Source organism: Camellia sinensis, chromosome 3 (assembly GCF_055761805.1).
Source record: "Camellia sinensis isolate YWXY chromosome 3, ASM5576180v1, whole genome shotgun sequence".
NCBI lineage: Eukaryota > Viridiplantae > Streptophyta > Magnoliopsida > Ericales > Theaceae > Camellia > Camellia sinensis.
Genome location: NC_138963.1, coordinates 99,637,492 through 99,663,928, shown reverse-complemented (window position 1 = coordinate 99,663,928; position 26,437 = coordinate 99,637,492). Strand labels below are relative to the sequence as shown.

Below are 26,437 nucleotides of genomic sequence, written 5' to 3'. Positions count from 1 at the left end.
GGAAGTTGGATGCTAAAGTGATTTCAGCTCCACATAATGATGTTGAGGTGTTGAGGTCTCTGGGCAGTGGCTAGCATGTTGTGGGTGAATGCTGTCAGATTGGCTAAGTGACCTAGCCAATATCTCAGGCCAATGCCTAGGCATTTAATTTATTGCAGAAGCCAATAAATCATCAATTGCTCATCTTTTTAAACATGTTTAGGATTTTTAAACTATCTTTGTTAAAAATCAATGTATAAAGAGAAAAATACAGAGAGAATAAATGTATCTGATGATCTTATTATTGATTGATTTTGATGTGTTGTGTATATTACAATTACAAGGATTCCTATTATATAGGAGTGTGTTTGGGAGTAGGTGGAGAGTAGGTGAAGTGGAGGTGGTAGTGGTTGGAGAGTAGGTGAAGTGGAGGTGGTAGTGGTGTAGTGGGTTAGGTTTAGTGGAGTAGGTGAGGTGGTAGTGGTGGTAGGTTTATGGTAAATTCTAACAGCCCCCCGCAAACTCAAGGAGGATAGAAACTAACCAACTTGAGTTTGAAGAGAGGAACAAAACAAGAAAATACATAAAAATAAAAAAAGGATAGGAGACACTGTATGGTCGTGTCAGACCATTGGTGAAGACACTGTATGGTGGTGTCATAACGTTGCAGAGGACACTGTATGGGGGTGTCATAACGTTGTAGAGGACACTGTATGGTGGTGTCATAACGGTGTAGAGGACACTGGATGGCGGTGTCAGACCGATGTAGAAGACAGTTTATGGGGTCATGTCGGACCGTTGTAGCAGACAATGTTGTGACAGTTGTTGTGGCAGTTTACGGAGTCTTGCTGGACCCTTGTAGAAACTAACCGGAATCAATGTCGGGACAGTTTACAGAGTCTTGTCGGACCCTTGTAGAAACTAACCGGAATCAATGTCGGGACAGTTTACAGAGTCTTGTCGGACCCATGAAGGAGCTAACCGGAATCAATGTCGGGACAGTTTACAGAGTCTTGTCGGACCCATAAAGGAGCTAACCGAAATTAATGTCGGGACAGTTTACAGAGTCTTGTCGGACCCTTAAAAAATGCACCCTCAAAAGGTGTGCCCAATTTTTCAAAAGGCGTGCCATCAAAAGGCGTGCCCAATCCATAAAAAGGTGTGCCGGACATGATGATGGCGAGGCACGTGGGCGCCTTGGCTTGCGCGCCCGTTTGTCGTCTGTCGGTAAGAGGCGCGCGATGCGCGTGGCTGCCTCGGCTATAAGACGGAGGCTGAGGCTGAGGCAAAAAAACCTGCGAGAGATATTCTGAGAGAGATTTCTGAGAGAGATTCTGTAACACTCTGTTTTCTGAGAGAGATTGCTGAGAGAGATACTGTGTAACACTCTGTTGCCTAGAAAATGGCTGCATCGTCTTCCCGCGGGCTGCTCACCCTCTTTCCCGACCTCAACGAGTCAACAAGAGAGAGAACTGGTGCGGTGGCACTGGAAACTCAACCAAGCGCCCCGGAGTTTGCTCCGTTGAACTTTCCGATGCGGTCTGTGGAGCAAAGAATGGCAGTGCAGTCAGATGTGGAAGCCAATCAGTATACTTTGAAGGTATGTGTGGAAAGCATGACGGCGGTCACAAACTTGTCGAACCGGCTGCAGAGTAGGACAAATGAGGTGCAGCAGTTAACCGCCCAGCTGGCTCTGCTCCAACGCATGTATAAGGATGCGCGAGCAGAGATAAGTGTGTTGAAAGCAGAAAATAAGGAGCTGAAGCGGAAGGCCACCGTGATGTGGCGATTTGGAGGTCCGCCACCATATGCTGCAGTGGAGGAGCAGGGGGGAGGCAACTTGCTTGGTAGTCTAGGAAACACGGAGACCGGACTGGCACGGGACACCCAAGATAAAAGTAAGAAGAAGAGACCTGCAGTAGAATAGAGAAGGGAAAAGAAAAATCCCACTGTGGGTGTGGTTGGTTTGTTTGTGGGTTTTTTTTTTTTTTTTTTTTTTGGTGTAAAATGGTGATCGGGGTGAGGCCCGATATGAATAAAATGAGTTTGCAGTTCGTCTTCTTCCTCTTTTTTTTTTTTTTTTTTTAATAATAAGAATAATAAAAAGAAAATATGAATGGAGAAAGCATATAGTGGGAAACATGCGTGGGTGGAAAGATGGAACCAAAAAAGTATGAGTGGGAAAAAGTAAAGGGAGAAAAGAGGAGAGAGAGGGAGATTGAGTGGGTGCAGGAGTGGGTTAAAAAATAAAATAAAAAAGAGGATGGATGATACGGCTGCCAGGCTAGGAGATGATGATGTTTGTTTTTTTTTTTTTAAAAAAAAAAAAGAAGAGAAAAATAAAAAATCAATCACTGCGCAAAGGGAGAGAGATAGTGGGTTGATTAAAAAAAAACAAGAATGTGGGTGTAGTGAACGAGGGAACTGGGTTATTGGAAGAGCTTTATCTTTCCCTTCTATCCCACTACTCAAGTTCTTTGCATATGGAAGCCAGCCACTTAGTCCAACAGCGGCACTTAAATTGGCTGGGTATGGGCTGCCATTCTCATACTTCCCAAGAGCAAAGCAAGTTGCAGAATAGAGGGCTGTTGCTGCACCCATACTAAAACCTCCAACTGCAAGCTTAATGTCAGTGGGCTCTGTGGATAACAGACTTGCAACATGTGCTACTGTTGCATCCAAACCCTCTAAATCATCGTGAGCATTTTCCGAAAGGTCGTGTACGTCAAACCAAGCAGTAGAAGGAAAACCACCAAACAAAGATATTGGTTGAGAAGGAGCAGTTGGGCAAATCCATTTAATATTTGGAAGAGGGAGCGTCTCCAGGAGTTGGGACCAGCTGGCACCATTATCGCCGAGGCCGTGCAAACAGACTATAGTGGCCTGGTGTCTGCCTTTGGGCCTGACCACATGGGTCTTCCCAAACTCAAATGCCCTTCTAGCACTTCTCTCACCAGAACCCACGGAAGGGCCACCAAGGCTCATGATAGCTCTGTAAAAAAGCACTTGAGCACAGCTTGATGAACTAATCACAGTGACTAGAAGAAGTTCCTGAGCGGTTGAGAAACAGAGGAAGTCGGAGACTCCAAGGGAGACAAGCAAGAGGAATGTAAGAAGAAGATGCAGAGGGTCGGAAGGGATGATGCCAACGAAGGTATAAAGAAGGTATGTGTAGAGGTCCAGCGGGCGGCCAAGGCGAGGCTGCCGCCCGCCGGTGAAGCGGAAGTACTAAGTTGTTAACCTTGCTCTGATACCATGTTAAAAATCAATGTATAAAGAGAAAAATACAGAGAGAATAAATGTATCTGATGATCTTATTATTGATTGATTTTGATGTGTTGTGTATATTACAATTACAAGGATTCCTATTATATAGGAGTGTGTTTGGGAGTAGGTGGAGAGTAGGTGAAGTGGAGGTGGTAGTGGTGTAGTGGGTTAGGTTTAGTGGAGTAGGTGAGGTGGTAGTGGTGGTAGGTTTATGGTAAATTCTAACAATCTTTAATTGCCGTTTGGTAACATTTCCACTTGCCTATTTTTTGTTTACAAAAAATATTCAACATGCTAATGTTTATTTTTGGAAGAAATGAAAGCAAAACATACATTTGCTATACACTTGTTTTCAAAAACTTGATTTGAAAACAAGCGAGACAGGGTGGCCGAAGGTGATAGCTGAGGTGGTTGCTGGCCATTGGAGGTGAGGGAAACTTGCCAGAGGTGTTTGCCAACAACTGGTGGTGTGGTGGACATGGGAAATGGTTGCAAGAGGTGGGGGTCACTGCAGGTGGTGATGGGTGGTATTGCAAAGGGGTGAGGGAGAGAAGGAATGAATGAAAATTTATTTTTAAATAAGTGTAAAATCCTTTTTTTTTTTTTTTTTTTTTTTTGTTTATTAGAATTTAGTAAATTTTGTAAATTCTTTACATGTGTTTAGAAATAAAAATATACGCGAGACAAGTTTTTGTTTACGGTTTTTAAATTTTTTGTAAATATAAATAAAAAATTGTAAATGAGAAATAGTTTAACATCATGCTAGAAATACAAGTTGAACGTATTTTTCAATAGTAATTGTAGAGGGGTAGAAATTCTAAGTGTTGATCTAACCGCCAAGGTCACCTTGATTAGACGACTAATGATGATTAAAGGAGTTGGGGCAAAACCCTAAGGAAAATGGGTCAACAAGAAGGCCGAACAAGGTCGACTCGCTGGATCCAAATGGACCGTTTGCGGTGGAAGTATCTGAGGCAACCTAATGAAGTAGGACCCACCGCGGTCCAGTATCTGAGGTAATTCACTGAGGCACCGCCTCACAGGAAGTCCATTGTGGCGTTGCCTTCAAGAGTAGAGGTACTTGAGGCATACCCTCCAAAGGAAGAATAGCCGAGGTGACTGCGGCCTCAACAACTATCTTCTGAGGCAAGACTCCCCAAGGTGATAGCAACCTTTGAGAGAGGCCTCCTCTCTACAAATAGAGATTAATGCTTTACATTAATAGCAATCCCTAAAGCATAACTAATTCAATGCTAATAGCAGGCCCCGAAGCTTACCGGTTAGCGCTGATAGCAGGCCCCAGAGATACCAGTATACTGCAAAGATAGGAGCAGGGTAGTCCGAAAGTAAGGGACTCCTTTTCTATTACCTAGGCTAAGGACCTGCCTCGGTGGCACTGGCAGGACCAAGGAAGCCCCCTTGGGCAAAGGGGCAGTGGGGCTGAGTCCAGGCCTCGTTGTGGCCTTCATCCTAGGAAGTTGGAGAGTTTGTGGTTAGGTGGCTAAGAGTGGAGGAGTCGCTGAGTCGGATAGAAGAATGGTTGATAGCAAGCGATAACTCTGGAGAAGGTATGTTTTGGGAAACTGTACTGAGTAAGGAAATGTTGCGCATAATACCACCAAGGAAGGTAGCAAAATGGCACCTTCCGAGGTGCATACCAAAAAGGCACATGCCGAGGGACACATGTCCACCAAAGTTTGGCGGTTAGGGCAAGGAATATTTCGCATGATCTTCAGGAACATGTGTCATCACTCTATTTGGCCACTTGGTATGATCAGTACCAAGGAAAAGCCTATAAATAGATCCACTTTTTCAAGGTTTGAGAGGCAACTGGAAAGAGAACTGAAGGGGAGAACTTTGAGGGATTTGGGGAGATGCTCCACTACCATACATTCCTTCCTAAACCGCTTGCTCAACTTTCGCCCGGCTACTCACTCTCCATCTCCTTAGATTATCGATTCATTAGCATAGCTTTGCCTCTCTAAGTGATATTATCATTACTGTTCATTTTAGACCCCCTACAGTAATCATATAAGAAAATTTAGAATACTTTAAAGATGCATTGTTTGACTTTCACTCTAGGAGAGAAGGGTGGTGAGTTGACTATTGTTCATTACTTCTTCACTCACATTGCTCAAGTTAGGGCTTGTGATGAGTTAAAAGTGACCTAGATCCCACTTTTTCTTGAAGTTGGATTATTTTCTCCAATACTCAGTTTATTCATATTGGGTTCTGCAATAATGTTTTAATGCTACTTTTTTGTGTTTGTTAGTTGCATAACTAGTGACTAAATGTTATATTTAAGAACATTTTTTTACCCTAAAAATCTTTGATGCACGTGGGCAACCACTGTATGTATACCTGTATATTGCTTAGACACTTGATGGCTTGGAATGATTGTAGACTTTATTGTAGGTGGATTTATGTCATGCCCCACTTTTATTACTCGGTATCCATTACCAAAACCATTATTATAAATTCAATTTCAGAGATAGCATACTGAAGCTCGTTATAGTTACAAGGAATACATAAATAATAATTCTCTCATTCAAATATAAAATGAATGCAACAGGAGTATATCCAAATAAATTGCCTGAAGGCTTACATCTTACAAGGTAGAGAAAGGGCTTAACCATTTTACATCAATGGCATTTCGCCCAAAAATAAAAGGCCCCGTGGCCAACAGATAAAGAAGATCCTTGACCTTGAGACACTTCTCCGTATTCACCTGAAAAAAATTTAGCAACGTGGGATGAACATATAGTCCAGTAGGGATCTCAACATGATCCTCAACAATAACAACCTATAGATAGCTATAATCATGAATGCTTAGTCTCATACTGTATAAATAATGTGATGGTTTATATAGAAATATACGCATATAAGTATTTTTCTTAAAATCATTCATTTCATTCCATAACATAAGTAATTCACCCTTTTTTCTTCTTATTACCTTTTTACCAAGATTTATATGGTAGTAATAAATTTCTAAAAGTAAGAATTTTCACCAAAAACCTTTTACACTTTCTCACACTTTTTAGACTTGCACCTGATTTGACTTTTCAAAAACATGTTCACGAGTATTCGATATCTTTCACATTACTTACAATCTCAACGCATTACTCACGTCTACTTCCCACCCATTCGTGCCCCTGCAAGTATACCTTTAGTACGAAAAGAAACACAACAAGCATTCAACAGCTATATAGTTCTACAATTTAGGCAATTCGGCTTTCCAAAAACCACAACCATCATAACGCATAACATACTCAAATATACCGGAGCAATAATAATAAATAAATTCCGCCCTACCTGCCTCAAGTATGGTAAGCCAATGATACATCTTTCCACAATGAAATACCAATTTACTAGACACCGGCTGGAAGGTAATGGCACATCTGCCAATTCTCTAGACGCTAGCTGGAAGGTAATAGTACCTCTCATTCTCAGCGCAACCAATTCTCCAGGCGCTAGCTGGAAGGTAATGGTAGTTCTCATTCTCATTCTCATTCTCATTCTCAGGCCTCGTTTGGCAAGAGGCTATTTTAGCCAATTAGCCAAAAAGTTACTAAATTAGCCAAAAAGCCAACAACCCATACCAAAAAGTCAAAGATTCTCTTTTCTCTCTACTTTTTGCACATCTTTTCGTAATTAGCCAAAAAGTCATCCCAAACATACAAGTTTTTTTTACCTACCTTTTTAGCCAAATAGCCAAAAAGTTACTAAATTAGCCTGTTCCCAAACGAGGCCTCAGTGCATTAGACATTTTCCAACCATCACTTTATACAACATTCATAGAAAACTCTAGTGTACTATAGACACATAGCCATTTCAACATTTACAATGTCACTCTCCACCGATGACCAAGGACAAAACCTCTAAGCAATATGCATTAATGCGCGAAATACACTCATCCCATTTTTATGAGGCATTAAGTCCAACAACAACAATGACGTTCCAAGGTTTTCAACTTTGACCAAGGTTCCTTCTTAATTTGTAAAAGAGTTACAATCATGTCTATCTTTCCAAAACTACTTTCCAAAATTTCCAATTCGCGATTCACCAATTATATACATAAATATGTACAATAAAAGAGACTTGTTTCATTCATTTAACCAAAAACTCGACCCACGGATAACAAAGTCATAATTAGCTCAATTCCCACTCAACAAGGGCGTTGCCCAAAATTCCTAATCTCATGATTAACTCCTCATTAACACTTAACAAATTATCAATCCGTTATTTTCAAATACAATCAACCCAACACAAGGTAAATGTAAAAATCATAAGACCCGATTTAATCACAAATAAATTACCAAGCCATTAATCAAATTCTTTAATTCACAACATGATTATCTCACCATTTCAACTATTTTCACCTATTGAGCATTACTACAAAAACAATTAGGGCTTTGCTTCTCTCTACCCATAACATGTTAAACCATTTCCCTCAAATTAACCCAATCAGCAATCTATTTTCTCAAATCTCAACCTTACACATCAACACTTAGATCTCTCTTTATGATTTTCCAAAAAGATCCATAACAACATGATTTTTATGCAGTAGAATATACCATATGTCTATCTATAAAAGATGTATTGAAAAAGAACAAAGAAATCCCTACCTCAAGAGAGAAGAGGAGAAAAGCCCAAAAATCAACTTTGCCGGAATTCGATCTCCACCGGTCAAGACGAAGCCCTCGATATGCTCATCATTTTGGTATAAGGGACTAGCACTAAAATCTCAATGGATTCTTGGAATCAAAAGAAAATACAATGTTTTGAGGGTTTGGATAGAGAAAGATGAGAGAAAAAGAGAGAGAGATTGTAGAGAGAGAGAGGTACATTCCGATATGGATGAAAAGTGGACAAAAAGAGCTATGCATAGCTGAAAAGCACAAAAAACAAGACAGATCACGTGCCTGGCCGCACGTGCGGAGCGCCCTCCCGCACGTGTGGCTGTCACCCCCGCACGTGCGGTCCTCCTCCGCACCTCCTCTCTGCACCTGCATATATTGCAGTGTGTACATAGCCTTCCCCTGTTTCCCGCACGTGTGGCCCAAGGCCCTGCACGTGCGGCTCTGGCCTTCCAGCCCGGAAAAATCCTCGGCTTCTCTCCCAACACTTCGGAGTCGACCTCGCACCCTCCGGGATAAGCGAAGACTTGGAATTTGAAACAAAGGACAAAAATTTTTAAAGAGAAGTTTTCAAAAACAACTAACTCAACTATTGACTGGACCACACTTTGGAATCCGACATTTTAACTAAGGTAAATCCAACATAACCCAAGAGAACAAGGCAAAATACGCACCGGTCATCACAACCTCCCCACCTTAGGAAATTTCGTCCATGAAATTAAACGACGCCGAAATAAAAGCTGACGCTTCGAGAAGAAAACGCGGGTACCAAGGAAGACCTCCCAACCAACCAAGGAAACACAACACCAACTCCCGGTTACAACCAAACTTGAAATACCTTCCCGACTCTGGGTCCGACATCTCAGAGCCCCAAGGACACAAAGAAGAGACCAAGTACGTCTCCTTGACCCATACCACTCGCTGGGCCTATGAGACAAGAACAACAACAAAAACAACAGTAACAACGTGCATACCCAAGGCATCCACCAAAAGACAACCACCACCGCATGCCCAACATTCTCGAGCGCTTAACACCCCAACATGGAGGAAAAATAAAGTTTTCACTACAAGATCCTTGGTTAACTCACTCAAAAGGAAAGGATTACAACAAAACCCGACTCAAGGCAAGACTCCGGCCTAATAAGCCCTTACAACTCCAATCGACCCACATAAACGAACATACAAGTCCAAGATTTAGCAATTCAAATAAAGTGGTTACACCATCCCAACCATAAGGGTATAATAACTAACAACTCAATCCCTTTAAAAAAAGAATGTCATCATTTTCTCAACTCTTGGTAAAAGTCATTTCTTTGCATATAAAACATTTTCTTAGAGGTGCTTAAAACTCACACCGGTCACAAGTCAAAAATACGCTTTATGTCTTTCAAGCAAGACCCAAATTTTATTCATTTCCAATTTTGTTCCAAGTAACAACTGGTGAGTCTCTACCGTCACCCAATAATGCCGATCACTCACATGGTGATCCCTCAACCAACCTCAACATAACATTTTCTCAATAACAATTAACAGAGATAACAGCTGTGCCATTAACACAAAATACCACAATCACGCAAATTAATTCGGTCAAGATCATTATTATTACCAACACAAGTTATCATCCACACAAGGTAACAAAGAGGTTGCATAAACTAGTTAAAACGAGGGTTGTTCATACCATCTTGAAAGAAAACCCTTTTTCTCATTTATACATTTTCTCAAAAATTTGCTTAAATTCACACCGTTTTTTCAACAAAGGATTTATGTCATAACCTTCGAGTAAAACCAATTCATTTTGTAAATATTTTCTTAAAACAAACCTTAAAATCTCACCCCCAGGGTTTTAGTTGAAATAGAAATGCCATGAAAGTTTTCAAACGCTGACAATCACCTTCCAATTATCTCCTCAACAAACAAATGGTGAATCCCGACCATCACCCAATCACATCCTTTACACTTACAGTGACTTCAAAATGCGACAATTACATTTCCATAACAACAACAATTAGAATTAAACACAATGCTAAAAGAGACAATTACTACACGCATGACTTTCCAAACTCCGAAAGTTGGGCACCAATACCAACACAATTGAAATAGACCTTTGATACACGAAGGCTTACAAGTGTTCTCAACAAAGAAGTTAACATCTTATCCCAACTCATGGGGTCTCAGGAACTCACACCAATAGCCGCACATCGATAACCACACACACATAAGAGGGGCTCCACACCCCCAAACGCAATCCAGGGTACTATACCGCCTTATAGCTGAATCTGCGCTTAACTTCCAAGGCTCCAACCTCACAACTCTTATTCAAACTGTAAGAATTTATGTATTATTGATTGATGTTTTTTGTTCTGTCTATTACAAATGGTTCCTTATATAGATGTAGGTGTAGTGGATGGTGGTAGTGGTGTAGTGGGTTAGGTTTAGTGGAGTAGGTGAGGTGGTAGTGGTGGTAGGTGATGGTAAATTCTAACAGCCCCCCGCAAACTCAAGGAGGATAGAAACTAACCAACTTGAGTTTGAAGAGAGGAACAAAACAAGAAAATACATAAAAATAAAAGAGGATAAGAGACACTGTATGGTCGTGTCAGACCATTGATGAAGACACTGGATGGTGGTGTCATAACGTTGTAGAGGACACTGTATGGGGGTGTCATAACGTTGTAGAGGACACTGGATGGCGGTGTCAGACCGATGTAGAAGACAGTTTATGGGGTCATGTCGGACCGTTGTAGAAGACAGTTTATGGGGTCATGTCGGACCGTTGTAGAAGACAGTTTATGGGGTCATGTCGGACCGTTGTAGAAGACAGTTTACGGGGTCATGTCGGACCGTTGTAGCAGACACTATTGTGACAGTTGTTATGACAGTTTACAGAGTCTTGCTGGACCCTTGTAGAAACTAACCGGAATCAATGTCGGGACAGTTTACAGAGTCTTGTCGGACTCATAAAGGAGCTAACCGGAATCAATGTCGGGACAGTTTACAGAGTCTTGTCGGACCCTTGTAGAAACTAACCGGAATCTATGTCGGGACAGTTTACAGAGTCTTGTCGGACCCATAAAGGAGCTAACCGGAATCAATGTCGGGACAGTTTACAGAGTCTTGTCGGACCCTTAAAAAGTCGCACCCTCAAAAGGTGTGCCCAATCCATAAAAAGGCGTGCCATCAAAAGGCGTGCCCAATTCATAAAAAGGCGTGCCATCAAAAGGCGTGCCCAATTCATCAAAAGGTGTGCCGGACATGATGGCGAGGCACATGAGTGCCTTGGTTGGCGCGCCCGTTTGTCGTCTGTCGGCAAGTGGCGCGCGATGCGCGGATCGGCCCTGGCTATTTAAACCAAGGTTGAGGCAGAGGCTGAGGCAGACAAAAAACTTCTGAAAATCCTCTGAAAAAACTCTTCCTTTGCTGAGAGAGAAACTCTGTAATACTCTGTAACCAACCCGTCTCTGAAACACTCAGCAACATGGCCTCTTCGTCCCGTCCAGCTACCCAGAACATGGCCTCCTCTTCCCGTGGGCTGCTCACGCTCTTTCCAGAACTGAACGAGTCTACAAGAGAAATAACTGGTGCGGTGGCCAGTGAACCTCAACCAAACACCTCTGGTTTTGCTCCGTTGAACTTTCCGATGCGGTCGGTGGAGCAAAAAATGGCAGTGCAGTCGGATGTGGAGGCCAATCAGTATACACTGAAGTCATGTGTGGAAACCATGACTGCGGTCACAAACTTGTCGCACCGGCTGCAGAGTAGGACAAATGAGGTGCAGCAGTTAAACGCCCAACTGGCTCTGCTCCAACGCATGTATAAGGATGCGCGAGCAGAGTTAAGTGTGCTAAAGGCGGAAAATAAGGAGCTGAAGCGGAAGGCCACCGTGATGTTCCAATTTGGAGGTCTACCGTATGCTGTAGTGGAGGAGCAGGGAGGAGGCAACTTGCTTGGTGGTCTAGGAAGCACGGAGGCAACACCGGCAAGGACCACCCAGGACGGAGGCAAGAAGAAAAGACCGGCGGCTGAGTAGAGAAGAAAAATCCCACTATGGGTGTGGTAGTTTTGTTTTTGTTTGTGGGTTTTTTTTTTTTTTTTTTTTTTTTTTTTGATGTAAAAGTGTGATCGGGGTTGATCCCCTGAGATGAATAAAATGACAAGGTTGTGGAATGTTATTGGTGTTATTTTGTGGTGTTGTTTTGTTTAATAAGAAAAATAAAATAAAAGAAAATAATGGATAAAGAAAATAGAGAAAAATATTTGTGGATGGGTGATAAGAAAAACAGCAGTGTGATTTTTTTTTTTTTTTTTTTTTTTTTTTTTTTTTTTTTGGTGGAATATAAAATAAATAATAATAAGAGAATGGAAAACGGGTGATGCTTACTAACAAGGGATAGGGAAAATATATTATAATAAAATATATATATATATATATATATTAAAATAAAAGAAAAGGGTGAAAGAACGTGGATGAAATAAATTAAGAGAAAGGAGAGATATGATTAAAGTGGGTTTGAAAGTGGGAAAAAATGAGAGTGAGGGAGATAGAGTGGGTGCATGATGATGATGTTGGGTCCATGGAGAGAGAGAGAGAGGGATGTCCAAGAAGCTTGTGCTTTTGATAGTTACACATTACCCAAGCTGTATGTGAAGATGCATGTTACTGTCTTACACTTCTGCAGGCTTGGTATTCTTTGTGGGGCACTTGCAACACGTGACATTGAAAATTGTATTCGAAAATGATGACATCTCCAACATGAAACGTCTTGGAAGCAGCCCAGGCCTTGTAATCAATATTCCCAATGATGGTTCAACCAGCGGAGTCCCCAACCTTGTACACTGCTGCCATTGAAACCTTCAAGCCAGCAAACATGGCTACCAACAACAGAGCCACAGCTCTACACCCCACACCCAAATCCATGGCTAAGAGAGAGAGAGCAAATCGGGAAAAAAAAAACAGCAGTGACGAGCAGAAAAGCAGCGCCAGAAACGCCAACGACGACGACGAGTAAGAGTACAACCACGGATATGTGAGAGGCGAGGTGAACGGCGATAGAGGCTAGACGATGATGCGGGTGCCGCCGCCGACATAGCGGAGGAGGGGTGTAAGAAAATGTTGAAGAAGTCAAGGTATGTGTAGAAAATAAGCGGAATAGGTTGAGGTCCGGCGGGCGGCCAAGGCGAGGTTGCCGCACGCCGGTGAAGCGAGAAATACTAAGGTCTTAACCTTGCTCTGATACCATGTAAGAATTTATGTATTATTGATTGATGTTTTTTGTTCTGTCTATTACAAATGGTTCCTTATATAGATGTAGGTGTAGTGGATGGTGGTAGTGGTGTAGTGGGTTAGGTTTAGTGGAGTAGGTGAGGTGGTAGTGGTGGTAGGTGATGGTAAATTCTAACACAAACCATCCTAAAGTGACTATTTGCCACCCACCTTGATACTGATCAACTAAACTAATCACCCAAGAATTTTCGCCCCCGGCACTTAAGCATCTACACTCTCCTCCCGTCCCGTTCACCCAGAGACAGGTTCCCAAACACCGTTTCACATACTTTTAGAGTCTTCTCGGCTTCCCCAAAACAGATTACTCCACTATTGTTCCCATAGGAATTCTACTCACACGCCTAGGTGGCAAACGTGCTCTTATATTTCAACACAAGACCGAATAGGTCAATGGCGATCACATGATCCCGGTCACACAAGATAATTCTTACCAATGATACACTCGTTATCTAAGAACACAAACCATTCACCATTCTAGTAAGTACTTCGAGCACCTACCCAAGAAATTCTCTCCCACACAAAACTCCACCCAAAATCTAATAACATCGCAAACTCACAACTAACCGTGGCACAACACTGACCCTATTCACGGTCGATAGGACCGCAATGAACTCACAAATCAATAACTCAAGACACTATACAACATGCACTAGTGCCATCCTCACTATGCCGAGATATGAACCTCACACTCCCTTAGACATTCCTACATCACTTCCACCAATCTTCACAAGATTCGAAGGTCTCACATTTCCTTAAACTCAACACAATAAAAGCCTTAAAAGTTTGGCCCTCATCATAACACTACGCTAGTCACAAAAATTCCGCAGACTTCTCATTTTCCACCAACAATTTCTAAACTAAACAAGAATCAAATGCTATTACATGACTATCTCATAGCTCAACATTTGTGTAAAAATTCAATGTATAAAGAGAAATAGAGAGAATAAATTGTATGTATTATTGATTGATATATTTGTTATATGTTTACAATTCCTATATATAGAAGAGAAGAATAGGTAGTAGGTGGAGTAGGTGAAGTGGAGTAGGTGAAGTGGGTGGAGTAGGTGTAGTGGGTGGTGGAGTAGGTGAAGTGGGTGGAGTAGGTGTAATGGAGTAGGTGAAGTGGGTGAAGTAGGTGGTAGGTTTTAACAGCCCCCCGCAAACTCAAGGGGGATAGGAACTAACCAACTTGAGTTTGGAGAGAGTAACAAAACAAGAAAATACATAAAAATAAAAGAGGATAGGAGACACTGTATGGTCGTGTCAGACCGATGGTGAAGACACTGTATGGTGGTGTCATAACGTTGTAGAGGACACTGGATGATTGTGTCAGACCGATGTAGAAGACAGTTTATGAGGTCATGTCGGACTGTTGTAGCAGACAATGTTGTGACAGTTGTTGTGACAGTTTACGGAGTCTTGCTGGACCCTTGTAGAAACTAACCGGAATCAATGTCGGGACAGTTTACAGAGTCTTGTCGGACCCATAAAGGAGCTAACCGGAATCAATGTCGGGACAGTTTACAGAGTCTTGTCGGACCCATGAAGGAGCTAACCAGAATTAATGTCGGGACAGTTTACAGAGTCTTGTCGGACCCATGAAGGGGCTAACCGAAATCAATGTCGGGATAGTTTACAGAGTCTTGTCGGACCCCTAAAAAGTCGCACCCTCAAAAGGTGTGCCCAATCTTTCAAAAGGCGTGCTATCAAAAGGCGTGCCCAATCCATAAAAAGACGTGCCATCAAAAGGCGAGCCCAAGTCATAAAAAGGTGTGCCGGACATGATGGCGAGGCGCGTCACCACATTGGCTTGCGTGCCCGTTTTGTCGTCTGGCGTCAAGTGGCGCGCGATGCGCGTGTCTGCCTTGGCTATTAAACCAAGACGGAGGCTGAGGCGAAGGCAGAGGCTGAGACAAAAAACCTGCGAAAATCCTTTGAAAAACCTCTTCCGTTTCTGAGAAAGAGATTCTGGAACACTGAAAAACCTCTTCCGTTTCTGAGAAAGAGATTCTGGAACACTCTGTTGCCCAGAAAATGGCCTCGTCTTCCTGTTTGGCTACCCAGAATATGGCCTCTTCGTCCCGTGGTCTGCTCACTCTCTTTCCCGACCTCAACGAGTCAACAAGAGAGATAACTGGTGCGGTGGCCAGTGAACCTCAACCAAGCGCCTCTGGTTTTGCTCCGTTGAACTTTCCGATGTGGTCGGTGGAGCAAAAAATGGCGATGCAAACTGATATTGAGGCCAATCAGTATACTTTGAAGTCATGTGTGGAGACCATGATGGCGGTCACAAACCTGTCGCACCGGCTGCAGAGTAGGACAAATGAGGTGCAACAGTTAAACGCCCAACTGGCTCTGCTCCAACGCATGTATAAGGATGCGCGAGCAGAGATAAGTGTGCTAAAGGCGGAAAACAAGGAGCTGAAGCGGAAGGCCACCGTGATGTTCCGATTTGGAGGTCCGCCATATGCTGCAGTGGAGGAGTATGGGGGAGTGAACGTGCTCGGCGGCGTGGAAAACACGGAGGCAGCACCGTCAAGGGCAGTCCAGGACGGAGGCAAGAAGAAGAGACCGGCAGCAGAGTAGAGAAGAAAAATCCCGCCGGTGAATGTGGTTGTTTTGTTTGTTTGTTTGTTTGTTTGTTTGTTTTTTTTTTTTTTTTTTTTGTGTGTAAAATTCTGATCGGGGTTGATCCCCGGTATGAAGAAATGACAAGTTTGTGGAGTGGTTTTGGTGTTATTTTGTGTTGTTTTGTTTAATAAAAATAAAATAAAATAAAAAATAGAGAGAAAAATATTTTTGGATGGGTTATTTGAAAAAGATCGGTGTGAGGTGGATGACGAAGGGAACATGGATGTTTCAAAATAAAGTTGGGGGTAGTGCCCTGCAAAAGATATATTATTATAGAGTGGATATTTGAAAGAGATTAAAAATGGTTTTGAGAAAATAAATAAAAATAATTGATTTTGAAATCAAACGGAGGAGAGAGAGGGGACAAGCCCATGTGATAAAGTGGAGAGAGAGGGTGTTGGGTTTGGAAAGAAATAGATAAAAAGTGGAGCATCTCTGCTGTGCTACCCCATCATCAGTCTCACATAATAAAGGAGGAGAGAGAAAGTGGGTATTGAAATTGGGGGAAGTGAGACCAACTAAGGTTTATAATAATGAAAATAAAAGTTGGGCGGTGGATCGGTGTGATTAAAAAAGAAAAGGAAGGAGGATTGGTATCTGTGTAGGTTTATCAAAGACAGCGGTGGCAGATAGCTTCATGCCACTGCCACAGTGACCAACGACACCACATATGAAGTAACGAGTCCTAGTGGCCTTGAGAGGAATGCTGGTGGACCCACTACTGAACGGCATAATCATCCTGCTCTTCTCTTGTTACTTTATGTTGTTCTGCACATAATTCAGCACAAACTCCCATTCCATAATCGTTATAAACATCCCACAATCCATCTTTCAACATACCATCAACAAGAGAATCATGCCCAAGTCGAGATCCCTTCCTTGCTTCCGCTAGGTATTTAGGGACATTGGACATGCTTTCCATGCTGCCAGCTACAACAACATCATTGATGCCCAACTGGATACTCTGTGCTGCAAGCATAGTTGCTTTCATCCCTGATGCACAAACTTTGTTAATGGTGGTACAAACCACTGAATTAGGTATTCCTGCACCTAATGCCGCTTGCCTAGCCGGAGCCTGCCCCAAATTGGCACTGAGGACGTTCCCAAAGAAAACTTCTTGGACAAGTGACGGATCAACATGAGCCCTTTTAAGAGCACTGCCAATAGCTATAGATCCGAGCTTAGTGGCTGGTAAAGATGAAAGAGAACCAAGAAATCCACCCATTGGTGTACGTGCAACACCCACAATACAAACATCTCTAGGCTTTATAGAATCTGCAGATGCTGTTGCTGCTGCTGGAGCCATGATGATATATGTAAATGAATATCTGTGAGAGAGTTGAATCCCCACAGCAGTACAGAGAGAGATTTGCATTGGGTGTGTGTGTCCAGCCGTTGATCAGATTGAAGGGACTGCAGCGACAGGTTAAGGTCAACAGTGGTGATAGATGAAGACGATTGAGACGGTGGTGTGTTTGGGTTGACAGGGTGAGTCAAGGACAGCGACTCGAAGGAGTTGGGCATGAAGGTGGTGGACTCGAAGAAATTTCAAGGTATGTGTAGAAAATTCTAGCGGACTAGGTTGAGGTCCGGCGGGCGGCCAAGGCGAGGTTGCCGCCCGCCGGTGAAGCGAAAAATACTAAGTGCTTAACCTTGCTCTGATACCATGTAAAAATTCAATGTATAAAGAGAAATAGAGAGAGAATAAATTGTATGTATTATTGATTGATATATTTGTTATATGTTTACAATTCCTATATATAGAAGAGAAGAATAGGTAGTAGGTGGAGTAGGTGAAGTGGGTGGAGTAGGTGTAGTGGGTGGTGGAGTAGGTGAAGTGGGTGGAGTAGGTGTAATGGAGTAGGTGAAGTGGGTGAAGTAGGTGGGTAGGTTTTAACAATTTGATATACAATAATACTAGGATTATCAATCCCATTAACAACTTTTCATCACATATACATAAAAGAGAGTTCAAGACTCATTGCATGCTCAACACATGAGTGTAAACAAACAACAATACGTATATATATACAACACATAACCACGGTGCCTTAGCATCCTAGAGCACACCGATCAATAACAAAAGCTTCACAATTTATGACATCGGCCTTTAAAACAAAAGTCCCTCTCAAGGGTGATACTACCGCGCTGGTTGAAAAATCGACCCTCGCGAACCTCTCGAAGCCTGGCCTTTTCGGGTCTGGTACCGATATCTCCCCGATTGGACTGATGGGACAGAGTCCGACTAGATTCCGAAACACCCGAAGAATTTACACGCAAAGGGAAAAAACGTCTAACATGGCCCTGCTAACCACAATTAAAACAAACAGCAGTCTCCCAACTCCGAACCTGATTTGGAGCCCGAACCTCACTGAATCCCCCAACGGATGAGCTTGAAACCCCTGACGAAGACAAGGACCGAGTTTGGGAGTGAGCATGCGCTCGCTTCCACCTCTTACTAAGCCTAGAGTGCCTATGAATTGTAGGAGTTACCGAAATGACCTCCTCTCTAACTCGACCAACACTGCTAACCATGGCCTCCACATGGGCCGTTGCCTCAACTAAAGCAAAATAATTCTTCCTTATGGATCCAACCACCTTCTCCTGGATATCATCACGTAACCGCCTCTCAAACTCATAACAACGGCGTTCCTTTGTTGCCACCAACTCTGGACCAAACCTCGACAAACTAGTGAATCTCATCTCGAACTGAGCCAAAGGAGTAGCATCCTGGCGCAACTCAACAAACTGTTCCCTCAACCTTTCCCGAGCAGAAGGAGGGAAATACTTGGCCAAAAAGGCCTCGGTAAAAGCAACCCAAGTGGCATCTACAGCATTCTTAGCATACTTCCACCAATGATTTGCATCTCCTTTCAATTTGAAGGTTGCCGAAGAAATCCTCAACCCCTCGTCCTCGACTCTGAGCATATCAAGAGTCTTGGTAATCTGTTCCAACCAACTCTCCGCCTCTAGCGGTTTTGCCTCCCCCCAAAACTCCGTTGGATTGGAGCGAAGAAACCCCTTAGTAAGCTTGACGGTATGCCCGTTGTTCCCCTCATTGCGAGCTAGAGCGTCTTGCACCACTCTCACAACCTTGCGTGCAACTTCCTCGCCGACAACAGATGCTGTAATGACAGGTGCTAAGGGAACTGCCATGCCCCTACCGACACCCCTACTACTCATTCGTCCTCTATTCCCTCGTGTAGATATCGTATAAAATCCCAAAACAAAATCAACTTAGTGCCCATCGCAACGGCCTCCCAGAGGTACACACTCATCACCACTAAGTAACAAGACACACTTAACCCCCAAAACATACAATTCCCAATACATATAAACAATTTAAACATCTAAATACATAATCGAATCAAGTCCATAAGGATAACCACTCGTCTCGAAACTCTCAAAGAATTCCTATTAGAAACTACGTTGATCAGGCGTGTTTCCCATAGGACCTCAAAGTAAGTTCACCGGCTACAAGTACTATCCAAGAAACTTAATCTCATGCTCACATAAATGCAACATATAAGTCCTAACATTTATCCTAACTATATGCAACGTCCTCACCAAGCATAGCAAACCCTTTCATGGTAAAAACCACTTCTCACGAGCCCAAAGTATTCAAACCTGGCTCGCTCTGATGCCAAGTTGTCACGCCCCACTTATATTACTCGGTTTCCATTCCCAAAACCGTTATTATAAATTCAATTTCAGAGATAGCATACTGAAGCTCGTTATAGTTACAAGGAATACATAAATAATAATTCTCTCATTCGAATATAAAATGAATGCAACAAGAGTATATCCAAATAAATTGTCCGAAGGCTTACATCTTACAAGGTAGAGAAAGGGTTTAACCCTTTTACATCAATGGCATTCCGCCCACAAATAAAAGGTCCTGTGGTCAACAGATAAAGAAGATTCATGACCTTGAAACACTTCTCCCTGTTCACTTCAAAAAAATTTAGCAACGTGGGATGAACATATAGTCCAGTAGGGATCTCAACATGATCCTCAACAATAACAACCTATAGATAGCTATGATCATGAATGCTTAGTCCCATACTGTATAAATAATGTGATGGTTTATATAGAAATATACGCATATAAGTATTTTTCTCAAAATCATTCATTTCATTTAATAACGTAAGCAATTCACCCTTCTTTCTTCTTATTACCTTTTTACCAAGATTTATATGACAGTAACAAATTTCTGAAAGTAAGAATTTTCACCAAAAACCATTTACACTTTCTCACACTTTTTAGACTTGCACTTGATTTGACTTTTCAAAAACATGTTCACGAGTATCTGATATCTTTCACATTACTTACAATCTCAACACATTACTCACGTCTACTTCCCACCTTAGTTGCAGGAATCGTGGAAGGGACTCACGCTTCTGAGGAAGAAGCGCGATTTTGCGCTTCCAAGGAAGAATCGCACAAGAATCGCGCTTCTAATACGAGAGAATCGCGCTTCTAATGCGAAAGAATCGCGATTAGGGCTGAGACCTCTCACGGTCGATCTCGACTGTCTTCGTCGCTCTCTCTTCTCTCAGTCTCGATCTCCTCTTCGTCTCTCTTCGCCTCTGTTTGCTTCGTTTCTCTCTTCGTCTCCCTCTCTCGTCTCTGTTTGCTTCGTCTCGCTATTCGTCTCCCTCTCTCGTCTCTGTTCTTCGTCTCTCTCTCTCTCTCGATCTCTGTTCTCCCTCCCTCTCCCTCTCCGTTTTATATTATATAATATAAATATAATTTATCATATATATATAATATAATATAATATATTATATTTAATATATATAATATTTATCATATATAATATAATTTGTATAATATAATTCTTTTGTCTAAAATAAAAAATTATTTATTAAAATTTATTATTCTTAACTTTTTAACATATAATAAATAAAATAAATCATCTAATTATTTAAAAGAAATCTATTTAAATCATATATAATAAAAAAAAGTTAAAAATTTATAAAATAAAAGATTTAATTTTTATTTTTTATTTATTTGAACATAATTTATTATTCATTATTTATTATAATAAATAAAATATAATTAATAAAAATAATATATAAGCGCTCCTAATTTACGACTCCTCTAAGTGGCCACGTTCCCCCGCTCCCGCCCCCGCTCCTGCTCCCGCTTCGTGCAACTAAGCTTCCCACCCATTCATGCCCCTGCAAGTATACCTTTAGTATGAAAGGAAACACAACAAGCATCCAACAACTATCTAGTTCTACAATTTAGGCAATTCGGCCTTCCAAAAACCACAACCATCATAACGCATAACATACTCAAATATACCAGAGCAATAATAATAAATAAATTCTGCCCTACCTGCCTCAAGCATGGTAAGCCAATGATACGTCTTTCCACAATGAAATGTCAATTTACCAGACACCGGCTGGAAGGTAATGGTACCTCTGCCAATTCTCCAGGCGCTAGCTAGAAGGTAATGGTACTTCTCATTCTCATTCTCAGCGCATTACACATTTTCCAACCATCACTTTATACAACATTCATAGATAACTCAAGTGTACTACAGACACATAACCATTTCAACATTTACAATGTCACCCTTCACCGATGACCAAGGACAAAACCTCTAAGCAATATGCATCAATGCGCGAAATACACTCATTCCATTTTTATGAGGCATTAAGTCCAACAACAACAATGATGTTCCAAGGTTTTCAACTTTGACCAAGGTTCCTTCTTAATTTGTAAAAGAGTTACAATCATCTCTATCTTTTCAAAACTACTTTCCAAAATTTCCAATTCGCAATTCACCAATTATATACATAAATATGTACAATAAAAGAAGCTTGTTTCATTCATTTAACCAAAAACTCGACCCACGGATAACAAAGTCATAATCAGCTCAATTCCCACTCAACAAGGGCGTTGCCCAAAATTCCTAATCTCATGATTAACTCCTCATTAACACTTAACAAATTATCAATCCGTTATTTTCAAATACAATCAACCCAACACAAGGTAAATGTAAAAATCATAAGACCCGATTTAATCACAAATAAATTACCAAACCATTAATCAAATTCTTTAATTCACAACATGATTATCTCACCATTTCAACCATTTTCACCTATTGTGCATTACTACAAAAACAATTAGGGCTTTGCTTCTCTCTACCCATAACATGTTAAACCATTTCCCCCAAATTAACCCAATCAGCAATCTATTTTCCCAAATCTTGACCTTACACATCAACACTTAGATCCCCTTTTATGATTTTCCAAAAAGATCCATAACAACATGATTTTTATGCAATAGAATATATCACATGTCTATCTATAAAAGAGGTATTGAAAAAGATCAAAGAAATCCTTACCTCAAGAGAGAAGAGGAGAAAAGCCCAAAAATCAATTTTGCCGGAATTCAATCTCCATTGATCAAGACGAAGCCCTTGATATGCTCATCATTTTGTTATAAGGAACTAGCACCAAAATCTCAATGGATTCTTGGGATCAATAGAAAATACAATGTTTTGAGGGTTTGGATAGAGAGAGATGAGAGAGCAAGAGAGAGAGATTGTAGAGAGAGAGAGGTACATTCAGATATGGATGAAAAGGGAACAAAAAGAGCTATACATAGCTGAAAAGCACAAAAAACGAGATAGATCACGCGCCTGGCCGCACGTACGGTGCCTTCTCCCGCACGTGCGGAGCGCCCTCCCGCATGTGCGGCTGTCACCCCCGCACGTGCAGTCCTCTCCCGCACCTCCTCTCTGCACCTGCATATATTGCAGTGTGTACACAGCCTTCCCCTGCTTCCCGCACATGCGGCCTCACCCCCGCACGTGCGGCCCAAGGCCCCGCACGTGCGACTCTGGCCTTCCAGCTCGGAAAAATTCTAGGCTTCTCTCCCGACCCTCCAAAGTCGACCTCGCACCCTCCGGGATAAGTGAAAACTTGGAATTTGAAACAAACAAGGACAAAAATTTTTAAAGAGAAGTTTTCAAAAACAACTAACACAATTGTTGACTGGACCACACTTTGGAATCCAACATTTTAACAAAGGTAAATCCAACATAACCCAAGAGAACAAGGCAAAATACGCACCGGTCATCACAATTTAATAGGTGCCTGGGGACTGCATGTAAGTAACACTAGTATCACCTAAGTAATTCCACTAGGGAAATCAAATTAGATTAGGTAAACAAAAAGCTATAATTTCAAGCAATTTAGACATGGCTGAAGAATTAAATGTTAGCCTTTAGTATCTGGTTTAGGAGATCAAAATTTTAAGATTTGATTAGTGGTAGTTCAGATTATATATACGGCCACACACATAATTGTTACACAACGCATATTTATTTATGTTGAAGAGCTACTCTCTTATAAGTCAAATAAATGGCATATTGAACGATGATAGAATTTAAGTCATGGGCATTACAACTGTCTGATGGTTTAATTATGTTTTTTTTTTATTTTCTATTTTAATCATTTATTTATAGAAATGACTAATTGAAAAATATTTACTTTTTAATAGTTTTTCTTGCTTCAGATTTTTTTTTATTAAGCTACATAGTTGTATTGTCTAGAATCGGAATAAGTTACCAAGGATGGTTTATGGTGTTATTCTGCAGGGGGAGCACGCTTTGCCACAACAATTTATTCATGTATACAAAGACAGTCACTTTGTGACAACTCCGGTCTCCCATTCTGGAGGGTAATTTGGGAAAAATTTCACATTCAATTGCTGATATGGGTTTTGCCGTTTAATATATTTTTCTGGTCTTTGTCCTTATTGTTCTCCATTTTTTTCTATCTGAATCAGATGCGGTGTGTTTAAACATCGCATGCATTCATGTTCTAGTGTTCTTTTTCTTTTTGTTATTTTGTTTGACCGAACTGTTGTAATATGCTGCATGTTTTTTCGTCTGTCTGTCTCATTGTGAAGTATTTGCGATTGTGTTCGGCTCATTTGTATGAACTTATAATTTTTGTGATGAAGGTTTGAAATATTTCTATCAACCAACAATATTTTAATTATTTACTTGTGCTCGTGTTAGAATTCAAAATTGAACTTTGTGTCTCATGAATTTGAGTGAAGAATGTTAGTGTGATGTCTGTGTTTTGATCTGTTGCTTACTTTGCACCAACTGTATAAGCTTTCTCCATCATTTTGACTATGATGTTGTAAAAATACCTCTCCAATATATTAGGCATATGAGGCTTGTTAGCTAAAATAGTTAGTATAACTCACTTTGTTAATAGGAATATGGTTAGGTATTTGGGAAATTCTATAATACACACCTCATTTTGGCATGTGTACCATATGCCTCAATTTTAACCTTATGTATTACACCTATTTTCTTCACCATACTGAAGCCCAACCATCTCTACCATGTACCCAACCACAAACCCTTATGTATAACAATCTCTCTAACTTACCTTTTAGCAAGTTACATCTCCACAACAAACCAACATCTCTCAATGCCATGAACCACCTCCTCTTCGCTCTTAAACTCAGCCTTAGACGGCGGTGACAGCAGTGCTTGACCTCTTACCATCTGTAGAAGAAAATGAGAAGGCAAAAGTTTGGTTTGGATTGCAATTTTGGGTTGTAATGTGATTTGGGGATGGTTTGCGATGGATGTGGTGGCTTGAGCTCCTCACCATGATCTCCTATCAATCTTCCTTTTCAGTATTGTCGGTTCATCCTTCAGGTTCCATTTCTATTTGTAAGTTCATGGAAATTGATGGTGCTAGTTTTGTGGGTGAGTTTTGTAAGCATGAAACAACCAGTTACAATTGATGGCCCAGGTAATGTGTTGCTTAGGTTAGTGTGGCTCATTGTGGGTTTGTTCTAATGGTCCTTTTGCAGAAAAAGTAGCTAGTGTTATTTTCTTCAATGTTTAGTTTGTATGTTTGTAGCTTTTTTCAGTTTGCTTATTTTGGGTAGTTGATGTTGGTTATTCTCTTATATTCTAGATTCAGGTTTTTTTGCACCTTTGATCCATCTCTCTTGTACTCTTTGTGATGAAGTCAAGTTTTTTTTCACCAATATCTATAATGATAAAATTATATTTGCACGAGTAATATTGTGATTGTCTTCAATATGTCTAGAGTTACTTTCATTGAATTGTTCTTCAATTGTCTTTAGCTGCCAAGGAAGATATGGTAATTAAGTTTTCCAGATTTTGGGTGGTAAATTTTTACGAGTAATGTATAATATGTATCAACTGTAATAAAATTATGAATTTTTTGTATCTCAAATTTTTGGTCACAATCTGTTAACAAAAAAAAAGAAGAAAGAAAAGTAAAAGAGGGAGAAGAATGTTTGTATTGAATTGTTTTTAACCATTATATTTGTACACATATTTATGCTTAAAGGAAAATCTATACAAGCAAAACTCAGTCAGATCCAGAATTTGCTCCTAACTTATGTTAATTTAGAACAATCAACTATAATTAAGTCAATCAAATCCCAGGATTGGGTGTCCTAAATAAGGAAAAGTATAAAAGGAAATGTGAATTTCAACACTCCTCAAGTTGGAGCATTGATATCTAGAATGCCCAACTTGCGGAGATGTGAATGAAAAACCGTTTTTCCCAAAGGTTTGGTAAATATATTTGCAACTTGAAGATGAGAAGGAGTGTAAGCAGTTGAAATTAATCCTGGCTGAATTTTTTCTCCAATTAGGTGGCAATCCAATTCAATGTGCTTGGTTTGTTCATGAAATACAGGATTTGCTGCTGTGTAAAACTGCCTTGTTATCGCAGTATAGTCTCACGAAATATGGAAGATTGACTTGCAAATCTTAAAGGAGATATCTTAGCCAAGTGAGCTCACAAGTGATGGAGAGCATAGATTTGTACTTGGCTTCTGATGATGAGCAGGAGATAGTGGTTTGTTTCTTAGTTTTCTAGGAAATGAGAGTCACTAAGAAAAATACAATACCAAGTAACTGACCGTCTTGTCGTTGGACAACCAAGCCCAATCTGCATCGCAATAGCCCTTCAATTTTAGGGAACTTTGTGCTGGAAATAGCAAGCCTTGACCCAGCGTGCCTGTCAAATAACGTTGAACTTGAAAGGCTGCATCAAGATGGGATTTTCATGGTTGATGCATAAATTGACTAAGAACATTAACAGAAGTGATTGTGAGATTTATGAGACAACCAATGAGTCTTTCATTACAGGATGGATCCTTGCGTATCTCACCATCTACTGGGTTGAGCGTCAAGTTTTGTTTTGTAGGAAAGTCAGTAGGTCATGCACCAAGTAGACCAATGTCATTGTGTATGTCTAAGGTATATATTCATTAAGAGATGGAAATGTCTTGCTTGGAACGTACAACATCCACTCCAAGAAAATATTTCAAATATTTATGGCAGATGGGTCATTTTCTGTGATTATCATGTCATCCACATAAATTAGCACACGTGTGAACAAAGAATAGCCGGCTTTTGATTGTTGATAGCCTGCACTTTGTATAGTTGTTGAAAACTTTGAGAACTAATTGCGGGATACTTGTTTCAACTCGTATAAGGATTTGTTCAGTCGACACATTAAGTTCTCCCCTTGTCGATAGAGGCCAGGAGGAGAGGTCATGTAAACTTCTTCATCAAGATCACCATGAAGAAAGGCATTTGGGACATCTAGTTGGT

The 26,437-nt window shown here is 40.9% G+C and overlaps 2 protein-coding genes, 1 long non-coding RNA gene and 1 pseudogene across 4 annotated transcripts in view; 2 read left to right on the top strand and 2 right to left on the bottom strand.

Moving 5' to 3' along the window:
* Positions 1 to 23,816, top strand: part of LOC145822695 (cyclase-associated protein 1-like) — a 35,721-nt gene extending 11,905 nt beyond the window's left edge. The window contains exon 10 of the mRNA XM_082920466.1: positions 23,411 to 23,816. Coding sequence (XP_082776592.1) covers positions 23,411 to 23,497 — 87 coding nt within the window. The 3' untranslated portion in view covers positions 23,498 to 23,816. The remainder of the gene's footprint in view (positions 1 to 23,410) is intronic.
* Positions 253 to 450, top strand: LOC145822698 (uncharacterized). The gene is made up of 2 exons (XR_014364350.1): positions 253 to 379; positions 412 to 450. It is a non-coding gene; the product is annotated as an uncharacterized LOC145822698 (long non-coding RNA).
* LOC145820819 (uncharacterized) lies at positions 1,832 to 3,194 on the bottom strand. The gene is made up of 2 exons (XM_082917363.1): positions 2,335 to 3,194; positions 1,832 to 1,852 (listed from the first exon to the last, which is right to left on the bottom strand). The coding sequence occupies exons 1-2, from the start codon at positions 2,962 to 2,964 to the stop codon at positions 1,832 to 1,834; spliced, it is 651 nt and encodes a 216-aa protein (XP_082773489.1). The 5' UTR covers positions 2,965 to 3,194.
* Positions 15,813 to 17,469, bottom strand: LOC114287927 (acetyl-CoA acetyltransferase 2 pseudogene; annotated as a pseudogene). Its single transcript, XR_014364349.1, has one exon. The product of XR_014364349.1 is annotated as an acetyl-CoA acetyltransferase 2 pseudogene (transcript).
* Positions 23,817 to 26,437: the final 2,621 nt, after the last annotated feature.